This window comes from Coturnix japonica, chromosome 3 (assembly GCF_054131305.1).
Source record: "Coturnix japonica strain WE chromosome 3, WE-NBRP24, whole genome shotgun sequence".
Taxonomy (NCBI): Eukaryota; Metazoa; Chordata; class Aves; order Galliformes; family Phasianidae; genus Coturnix; species Coturnix japonica.
Genome location: NC_140665.1, coordinates 102,515,849 through 102,526,713, shown reverse-complemented (window position 1 = coordinate 102,526,713; position 10,865 = coordinate 102,515,849). Strand labels below are relative to the sequence as shown.

At 41.4% G+C, this 10,865-nt stretch overlaps 1 protein-coding gene across 1 annotated transcript; it reads right to left on the bottom strand.

Moving 5' to 3' along the window:
• Positions 1-1,255: 1,255 nt before the first annotated feature.
• RHAG (Rh associated glycoprotein) lies at positions 1,256-9,497 on the bottom strand. The gene is made up of 10 exons (XM_015859903.3): positions 9,284-9,497; positions 7,249-7,435; positions 6,232-6,382; positions 5,928-6,075; positions 5,211-5,374; positions 4,543-4,680; positions 3,965-4,086; positions 3,752-3,837; positions 3,064-3,137; positions 1,256-2,324 (listed from the first exon to the last, which is right to left on the bottom strand). The coding sequence occupies exons 1-10, from the start codon at positions 9,387-9,389 to the stop codon at positions 2,247-2,249; spliced, it is 1,254 nt and encodes a 417-aa protein (XP_015715389.2). The 5' UTR covers positions 9,390-9,497; the 3' UTR covers positions 1,256-2,246.
• Between the last annotated feature and the right edge of the window lie 1,368 nt (positions 9,498-10,865).

The following is a 10,865-nucleotide window of genomic DNA, read 5'->3' as shown; positions in this document are numbered from 1 at the left end:
GGGCACTGGTGGTTGGCAGCTGGGCATGAGCCAGCAACGTGCACTTGCAACCCAAAAAGCTAATCATATCCTGGGCTGCATCAAAACAGACATGGCCAGCAGGGCAAGGGAGGTGATCTGCTCTGCACTGGTGAGGCCTCACCTGGAACACTGCATCCAGATGTGAAGTCCTGGAGAACATGAGAGACTTGGATCATAGAAATGATCCAAGGGATGGAACACTTCTCCTAAGAGGACAGGCTGAAAGATCTGGGGCTGTGCAGGTGGAGATGAGAAGGCTGCAAGTTGACCTGAGAGCAGCCTGTCAGTATCTAAAGGGGAGCTACAGGATAGAAGGGGACAGACTCTTTATCAGGGTCTGTTGTGACAGAACAAAGGGCAAGTATTTCTAACTAAAAGAGGGGAGATTTTAACTGGATATAGGGATTTTTCTTTTTTTTTTCTTTTTGAACAGGAGTAATGAAACACTTGTACAGGTTGCCCAGATGTGTGGTGCATTACCTACACCTGGAGGCATCCAAGGTCAGGCTGGTTGGGACTCTGAGCACCTGATGGAGCTGTGGGTGTCCTTATTCACTACAGGGGTGTGAGAAGAGATGGCCTTTCAGGATTCCTTCATAAACCTGTCTGGGAGCCTGAAAGAGGATCTAGTGCAAGCCTGCTCTCTCAGTTTGGCTCTGAGTCTGCTGCTGCCACTTGGGTCACTGGAGTAAAGGCCAGGTCATTTTGCTTTCTTGGATGAAGCCCTAGAAAACATTTAAAGATTGTATCCAACTGTGTGCTAATTGGTGTGTTTCTTCTGTACCTCTGCAAAGTAGGTAAAAAGGCACTGTGACCATCATTCTTGCCATACACAGACAAGATTTAATTATTAACAAGGGGTAATACTGACACTTAGGTTATGAGATGAAATGGTGATTCTGAGTTTTTTGCTTACAGATGGTCAGGAGTTAGACCTGTACAGAATTTCAGAACATGATCAGCATTTCCCTGCACGTACAAGACTTACCAGGTTATTGGAAAGATGTTGTGGGACTGAAGATGTCTCCAGAAATGCAATGGGAGAAGGAAATAAACCCCCAAGCTCCACTGTCCTTGCCTGCTCAGCCCTGCTGGTTCCTTCCAGTAGTTTTCTGGCTCCTGCAATGCCAGCAGGTGGTGAGTGAGCTGAGTAGTGTGGGTTCATTACAGATCAGGGTGGTGGACTCTGAATAGCTTTTCCCTGCAGGACACATCCCCACTCATAACTGTGACATCACATTCAACACGGGTGACCTTTATTGATGTTGATTAATGTTATGCTTTGCTTCTTCCATGCTAATGAAAGTTTATTGGCTCTTTTTCCATCATCTTGATGTTTTCGGAATTTAAGGGAACACTTATCCTAAATAATCACCACCTATTTGCATCAAAATATATACTTAAGAACATTCTAAGCCATTTTACACTGTTTCCTAGGCTTAACTAGGCTTCTTGGGCTCTTCTTTGTCAAAAAGGAAACATGGGCTTTCCTGAAAACAACAGCTGGGTTAGGTGGGATAGATTTCCATGTAGAAGAACCCATCTCTCTGTTCTAGCTTTTGACCCTGAAGAAGTAATTACTCATCTGGCAAAAAGAAGAGGTCAGGAAAGAGTGGGTGAGTGTCCAGTTTGCTACAGAAAGACTAAGAAATGGACAACATAAGCACAAAGTTTATATATTTTTTCCCTTTGTTTCAATGAGCAAAATGTAACTCATGAGGGGACCATTCTGGGAGATTTACTCATAGTAAATTGTTGTTTCTCACTGAGGCATTCCTTTGCAGTCAGAACCCAGTGCAATTAACTCATGGCTACATGTGAATAAATGACCCCCTGAATCCTCCAATAGGATTTCAGCTGAACGTAGTATAAAGTTTATCTTTATAAAGTTTTCTGAGGAAAAAATGCATGGGCAGAATAGGAAAAATCTTCTGTGCCATTCCATATTATGGTCTCCCCCTTCAATCTGATAACTAAGCCCTTTGTTAGCAGGGGTTCATCAAGGGAAAGTCCTGACTGAGAAATTTCATTTCTTTCTCAAATTGCTTCGCCCGAGCTTGACATAATGACCACTTCTAATAAAATCAGCCTTCTTCTTAATCTTACAGAAATATAGCTACCTAATTGCTCCTTCTGGAAGATATCTGGGGTTAGAAAAATTTGGGGGTGTTGGTTTTTATCATGAGAAACAGAAAAGAGCATCGTAAGGACATATATATGTTTTTCTACATGATAGCTTCAAATCTGCTGTGCTCATCGTAGTGGTTGGAATTAATTTCATGCAGTTTCCCCTCTTCTGGAACCTGTCGTAGAAACCAAAGAACAGTTCAGTTGATGAGATAAAGATATCCATTTTGTCACAGAAGGAGACAGAAGTGTACTGAGAATGTAATTGTTTGCACACGTTATGTGTCTATTTATTAATTGTGAGGAATTTACTGACGCTAAAGGACCTTCAAGTGAGCAGCGTAGTTACTATTGCTGGTCAACGCAGGCTGTGAGTCACAGGAACAGAGAATCATAGAATAGCCTGGGATGGAACAGACCTCAAAGATCATCCAGTTCCAGCCCTCTGCTATGGGCAGGGTTGCCCACCACTATGTCAGACACCAGCTCAGGCTGCCCAGGGCCCCATCCAGCCTGGCCTTGAGCACCTCCAGGGATGGAGATCCACTGATCTTTTGATTCACAACTTCCCTCTGAGCCACAAGCATTCTATGACTAAAAGACAAATTGCTTGGCTTGTACTGGAGTTTAATTCATTAAAAAATTAATAAAATATTGTTGGTGGTTAACAACGTTTTGTTGATATGTACTGTATATAAGATATAGAGCTTTAGCTTAGAGGTAGCTAATTAAATAATTAAACATCCTTGGTAACCAGCGTGGAATAAGAAAACTATTTAGATTTTAATTAACTAAGACTGGGCAATGTGTTTGAAAGTCAACTGATGTGCAAACCTCAGTGTGTTGTGTCTCTTCTAACATAATGAAACTATTGTTCCTTTGTTGTGATTGTCTTAACAGTGGTTTGTATCTCACCTCCCAGTAAGCAGAGTCATCAAAGCAGTTCTGGTCAGATACTTGTCCCCAGATGGGCAGCTTTAAAATAGCACCTGCGGATAAAAAGACCTCATAAGTTGAAAAAAAAACAGTGCCCAAAAATGCATTCTTCAGATATGTCCTGGAATAGAATTGTAGTCTCATAGAATCACCAAGGTTGGAAAAGATCTCCAGGGTCATCCAGTTCAATTGCTCACCTACCACCAACATTTCCTCACTAAAACATGTCCCTTAGTACAACTCTGGGGCTAAAGAAGGCACCACTATCCAGCTGTTGGGAGGTCACGCGTTTATTTAACAATATTAAGTCAAAAGAAATCACTAAAATATCTCAGAGGGCTCTTTTCCTAATAAAAAGCAGAAAAGAAGTATGGTTGAAATCCCACTGGATACAGGCCAGGTGTAGCTCTCCTGTAAATCTTGTGTTGTACCTACCAGTCCACTATGGATGTCTCAGACACCCTAGTGTAGAATGAGACACCTACATATGAGTAACAGAATCACATGAAAACATGGGACACCCAATGGGATATGACCTAATCTCAAACTAGTTTCTGTTCAGCAATTCTTAGGTTGAAATTCTCCCTGAGCACATCTCTAGCATCACTTATATCCCAACTGCTGTGTGCAGTTGTGAACTGCATATGTGAAATGTATGTGAACTGACCTGTCAGTGCTCCACCAAGCAGTGCAATTCCAATTGTGCTGCCCAAGGCAGCAGCCTGTTTGCCAGCAGTAAGTTCGACACCTTTCCTGAAACAGACAGGAAAACAAATCAACAATAAAAACTATGAAATTTCAGAGTGAGATTTGGAGAGTGGAAAATTAAAATAGACCTTGAGTAAAAGGGACTTGTTTCTCTTTTCTGAGTATAACTTACTTAGTTTGGGGTTGTATCGCTGTTACTATGATGCCTGCAATACCTCCCAGTATTCCAGGTAAGCCATGTAAATTATGGACTCCACACGTATCTTGAATTCTCAGCTTGGATGCCAAAACAGGCTGAAATGAGGGGAAATATAAAGTTCATGGTGAGTTTCGTCTCCACTCTGTCAAGAATGACATTCAAAAGAAAGTAACAGAGAAGACCAAGAAATGGTTGGACACTTTTCAGATATACAAAATGTAGCCTTAAAATCTGTTATTTTCCCTTTCACTGTGAAATTATACAAAGAGAGAAAATCGAGTGAGTACCTCTAGTGGTACTCCATTGTTCAAGTTACCATCACACATATAGCACTACAGAACACAGAATGTCAGTGGTATTCCCAATGTCTTCAGCCACAGAAGTTATAAGAATATAATTCAATCACATGCATTTTGAAATAATAATTTGAAAATAATAGAGAATTTACTCTCCGTAGTGTATCAGCCAGTTTCTTTCTATTAAAGAAAGCGAGCTGCACTAAAGTTGGTGAAGCAGAAAGTAGGTTAGAGAGGTAGGTCCTGTGTACTTACAGTCAGGAAGTGGAACCCAAGGACAGAGATGATCCCAGCGATGCTCCCAATACACATAGCAGCAAAAGGGTATATTGTCAGGTCAGCACAGGTACCCACTGCTACTCCTCCTGCCAGGGTGGCATTTTGAATGAGAACCTGCACAGTGCACAACCATGAAGATGCTAGACATGGAACAGAGGTTTGTTTTGGAGCTGAATGACTTGTAAGGGACTTTTACAATGAAAAACAGTCGGGAATTTAAAACAGAGTTCTGTGTTAAGTGTTGAGGGTGCTGGTTCAAAGCAGTTCTAAGCCAGCAGATCTCTTTTGGGTACTGCAAAACAAAAACTCAGGCAAGATCATCTTTGGAATAAGACCCAAATGTCCTTCTTAATGTTGAACCACAGCAGGTTCTGCAGACATGAGAGTGGAACCATCCTAGCAGTATCTAGGAGCATTCTACTCCTCACATGCAGTGATCCCATTGTGAAAGTAAATTACATACATAAAGCAGAGTGGGTTGACTCGGAGCACAATATGACATTGCAGCTTTCTGAAGCATAACAGCCCTTGATGTGTCTGCAGTGTAAGGGCTCCAGATAGCTCATGGGCACTGGGAACCAATCTAGTAATCCATATTATAGGGGGATTTATTGATTTAGCAGAGGTAGTGGTAGGACTCTTACCATACTGAATTTGCCTCTTTGATCCAGCAGGCTGGAGATGGCAAATGTTATAACAGCACATGCCGCCAGGGCGTAGTAAGTGTTGATAATGGTTTTATTCTTGTCATTTTCATCTGCAATTGCAGAGTTAAAACTGGGCCAAAAAAGCCAAAGGAACAGGGTACCTGGATGGGCAAAAGTCAAAACAAAATGAGGAGTCTTAGGTCACGAGAGGCATTTCACTGTGAAAGATACAACACAACAGCACTAAGTACATGAAATGAGATAGATGGTCAATGAAAATGTAAAATAACCAGAAATTCTGGAAGAAATAACAGTCTATGGCAGAAGCTTTTGACTTTGGCAGTTGGGACTTTGATGTGTGATTGATGACAAATCTTACTGTAAGACTTTAACATATTGCCAGCCCTCACCATGCCCCACACACTGCTAGAGCTCACTAACACTGAAAATGCCTGAGCAGGATGCATTAGCCAGGGAGCTCACATGTAAATCTTTGGTCATTTTGTTATGCAACTGAAAGCTTTCAGTTGATAAATTGATCTATGTGTAGATATCGTGGGCAGAGGGATCAAAACCCAGTTCAACACCCATGTGGTTTCTAACATTCGGTAGCAGGGAAGCATAATAATAGGTGATCATAAAAACGTATGGGTGAAAGAGGGATGGAGAGCTGTTCATCTTTCAGTGTTACTTCACTGTGCTTCTGTTACTTACCAATCATGGCAAATATGTCTGAGTGATAGCTAGATTCCTCATTTTCATGCTTGTTTTTCAAGCCAGGACGATACAAGATGAGTGTTACAGCCAAGCCAAAATAAGCTCCAAAGGCATGGATGGTCATTGAGGCTCCAATATCCGTGGCCTGTATCAGGGACCCAAAGTAGCAGCACAACATTTACACAACAAAGAAATGAGGATATGTTGAAGGAAAACCCAGCATGGCTGGAAACACATAGTGAAAACGTGTTATAACAGGAAACTGTGAGATCAGGAAACAATTATTTCTAAAGAGTTGTACCTGAAATATTTCCGTAACTAGATGTTCATTGACTGCAAAGACTGTGATCTCCAGAAACGTCAGAAGAAGCATTTGAACAGGGTTGGTTTTCCCCAGGACTGCTCCAAATGAAATCAAAGCAGTTGCTGTGCTGAAGTCTGCATTTATCATGCTGAGGGTGAGAAAACAAATGCAAACCAAAAAGAAGTGAGAGAGAGAATCAGCTTAATGGGACCTGAAATAAAGGTGTATTCAGATTTGTTATGTCATTAAGTGACAGCTCAGTAAATCTTCAAACAAAATGCCTCAAAAAATCTTTCGTAGATAAAAATTATACCAAAATTTCCTAGTTGGGTTGTGTGGGCTTCTTACAGAAGGCTGAGGAGAAAACTTGGGGAAGTTGCCTCCTACTCAGCTGTCTGAGATTACAGACAAAATTTGTGTTGAAGATGTCTGTCCTTATGCATTAGGGTTGAGCTTTCTTTCAAAATCTACAAGTTTTACTAGAAAGCAGAACTGCATACACGGGAAACACTCTGAGACCCTGCTAGAATCAAGATGGATCAATGGAGGAAGGATTAGAAGCACCTAGAGGCATTACTTGTGAAGTCCTTTGTTTTGAGGTTGGGCTCCAAGCCCTGTGTTTACACAAATTATTCCTCCCTAAGGAGGAAAAAACCTCATGTGTGGACTGATGGACTGCTTAAGCCTTTATTTTGTGACCCTGTGTGCCATGGAGGAATAGATCCTCCATGGGTGCAGTAGGGATCTTCACTACTGATAATTCTCCATGGCTCCAGAGATTCCAAGCAGTCTCTCTACATGTTCCACACGTAACTTGTCAGCTCAGATTTCATCCCATATTCCCTTGACCCAGTGCAGCAGGTGCTGCCATTTGGGTGAAAGACAGAAAGGTTGATAGCAATGTTCCATCAGAAGTTCATGAGTTTGGAAGACTAATTTCACAGATGTTATATCTTTATTACTTCTGATATGTTAAGGGATAGAAATTTAATTCCTGGAAAATTTCATATGTACCTTTTGATGTTAACAGGAATTTTCCCTCCTCTACCCCCGTGCAAAAATCCTTGCATTAGAGTGCCCCACTGAAGACCAAAGGCGGCAATGAGCATGTTGATACCAACACTGGTGAATCCATATTTCTTCAGAAAGGTCATCAGGAAACCAAATCCGATAAATATCATCAGGTGGACGTCCTTAAAGACTGAAAGAAGAAAATGTCTGAGTAGACAGATAAAGGAAGATTTAGCTGAAAACTGAAAGGATTCTGCACTCATGTTATCAGTGTGACCTGTCGTCCCATCCATTCTGACCTGCCTACTAGCTGAGCTTTTGGAAAAAAATGGGTTATTTTTATAATTTGTCATTATGCAAGGAATACTATATCTCTATGTGAGTAAAATTAATATGCCCATAGCTTTCATCTGGACCTGAAGCTACCTGAAACATCACAGCTTCACGTCCTTACAGAAAATTTTTATTTCCCTTGAAATAAAGGTTCTTAAATCTTGGATTTATGGTGCTGAGATATTTAAGGAATACGAATCAGGCCCTGACCTGCAATTTTGAGAGTACAAATCGTTGAGTGGAAGATGTAATTAAACCTTTGAGTTACAGCTGAAGTTATCATCTCAGGGCTCCTTGGGATAACATGGAAGGAAGTTTGAAGCCACCAGACTGGGAACTCAGGGAAAGTCGTGACTCAGGATATATCCCAGTCCATCTACACAACTCTGCCATTAACTGCCTGCCAGGTGCTTCTGCAAAATGGTCGTGTGCACTTTGCAGATGGGGATGCTTGAGAAGAAGATGGACTTCAAGTGAAAATACAGGTGTTAGGACATTCTTCTTTCCTTCCAGTTGTTTACTGAGGATTAGATTTACATACTCCTAGGTCAGCATCATAAAGTCCAACATCAAGTCTGTGATGTTTTGTTTTGTTTATATCTATGTTAGCAAACTGAACAGCCCAGAGCCTGTCCTCTGGCCAAAGAGCACATGGCATGGCTTGACTGGTATCTATACATGCTCTTCCCTCCCAAAGCATTGCTCCCAACTGTGTTGCCTACCACGAATAGCCTCTGCTTTTGCTATGCTTAAAGCCATGACTAGGAGGAGGTCGAAGCCAGCACCACGCCAGAATCTTGCTAGTGGTTCTGTAGTGTGAACAGCTGGGTACAGCATACAGATTACAGCACAGTCACACACTGCCTGTGCAGGAAGGCAGAAGGAGGGAAGACAAGACAAACTTTCTGTCATGTTTAGACAGTGAAAGACTTTAGGCAATCCCTAACTAAATAGCTTGCATTTAAGATGGCACATCATCTCCCTCTGGAAGACCTGAAGTTCAATAAAAAGGAATCACAGCAATGTAAATGGCCACTCAACACTGTTAAACTGATACAGTAAGCACAAGATTCTCAGGCACCTTTCTTCATTTTACTTGGTAAGGGGAACTCCAAGAAAATATAAGACAAGTTTATACAGAGCTGGGAGATATGACATTTAGGAGAAGGCAGTTTTCTGTGTTCTTGTAGGAACAATGGACTTTAATCCAAGTCTGAAGGATACATGACCTTGAAAACATCCTTCTGGCTTACTAAATTTTACCAGGATTCCCCAAACACTGTTGTTCTGTGGCTATATTTGCTGTTTTGGAGGACAGCCAGAGAAGAGGTAGGCAGAGAGGTATTTTAGGAAATAGCTATATTACTAGTGCTGCAGTACAGATGTGTAACTACTGTATATTTACAGAGCAATATAACATAATATATCAACATGTCACTGAGACACGGTATAGTTGTCTGAGATGCTAAATTACTGAGCAGTTGTAGCCATAGCCTGGCTCATGGTGGGCCAGGGATCATTCCCAGCATGTGCATAACCTGAATTCACCTTTGAAGTCTACAGCTTTCACCCCTCAGAGGCTTCTTTGCCTTGTGGTCTGCCTTTCTTTTCAAGCAGTGTTAGTTGATCCCCTAAGTTATTCAGCAGTCTCAGTTAAGATTAGCTGAAAGCAATTCTAACTCCTATAAATCTCAGCAGTACTTACACGGATACAAAGTGATGTTCTCATCGTCATACTCCACAAATAGTCCAAACAAAATGATGAAGACCACTTCTAGAAGAAGAGCGATGATCGAGAACTTGAACCTCATGTTGGTGTCAAGGGCTGAAGGCACTGCGGGAGAGCTGGAGGCTGCAAGGACCTGATAAAGGAGGCTCGCCTACGACTGAGCTGCCCAGTTCTGTGGGTCTGGGTGATACAGCCAAAAAAAAAGAGAGAGACAGGCAAACCAACCGTCACACCCACTATGGGAGGGAAACAGTACGGGACAATATTGCCAACTCTGTTTCCCAGGCTACATCTGTGTATGATATACTGGCTTAAATATTCCTCAGTTTGCAACGCAAAGCATCTTCTTTAGCCACAGATACGTTCTTTGTTTTCTTATGCATATTTTTTAACAAAGGAAGTAGCCAAGAAGTAAATCTCACAGTCTGATTTGTTGCATGTAATTGCAGTACGCAGCTACGGTCAATTGTACAGTCATTTCCAAACTCCTGTGTTGTACCTACAGTCAATTCCTGTAGTCCATCTGCTTCTCCAGGCTGTAGCTTTCATCTGAACAGTTCAGACTTTCTCATCTTATGTGAAGCATGAATGATCTCCTGTTTCTTGAGAACAGGATAATTTGGGAAAAGAGAACCGTGTTTCTCATTCCACTGTGAATGAAGTGTGTCTGGTGAGGACATGAGTTCTCACTGTGATCTGCTGTTCTAAGAGGAAACAATTCTGTTTCAGCAAAAGAAAGGAAAAAAGAATCTTCCAAGTTCTTAAAAGACAAAGCTGTTGGGTTTTCTTCAATTTAAATTATTGCTTTTTGAATGTCCTTTGGCTCAGACAAATAGAAATAATTCAGACACCAGATTTCTTACATGGTTTTTATAAGCTCAGCTCATCAACTTTCTCATGAATAAAGAAGCTAAATAAATTTCATTCAACTTATGAGAACGTGGTCAGTCATCCTTGAGATTCACACTGGTTGTCAAAGGCTGTATTGAACCTCGAGTGTTTTGTGTTTTGTTGGTAGAATATTTTATTGATGTGATACTGACAACTGGCTCTGATCATTCCACATTTAGGCCAAAACTGTATGGTAGGAGACTTTATTTCAGGAAAACATCTCCCAGAAAAGAGGTCAATTTAATTTGCAGCTTTCAGCTCTTCAAACCAAGTGATTGACCCCAGGTAGGCTTTAGGAATGGTGCCCTGCTCATTCTACTACCTGGACTACACCTTCTTGACAGAGCTGCTGTAATCTTAGCATAAAATTCCAGGCACTATTCAGCTTTTTAAGTATGAGGACAGAATTAGGCCACTAATTTACACAAAATTTAAAATGATCTCAGGCCTTTCTTCTTTAAAATGAGCCTGCAGCATCGGGAAGAAAGAACATAGCGGTCTGCATCTGTAGCTGCAGTGAGAATATGCACGTTTTTCTTTCATAGTGACTGTATTTCATTTGAACAGCTCAAAGAAAGGAAGCAGAGCTTTGTTAAAGAGATACTGATCGTTCTTGCTGCCCTAGAGGATAAGACAGCCAGCACTGCATGACTGTAAGGAGCAGTGA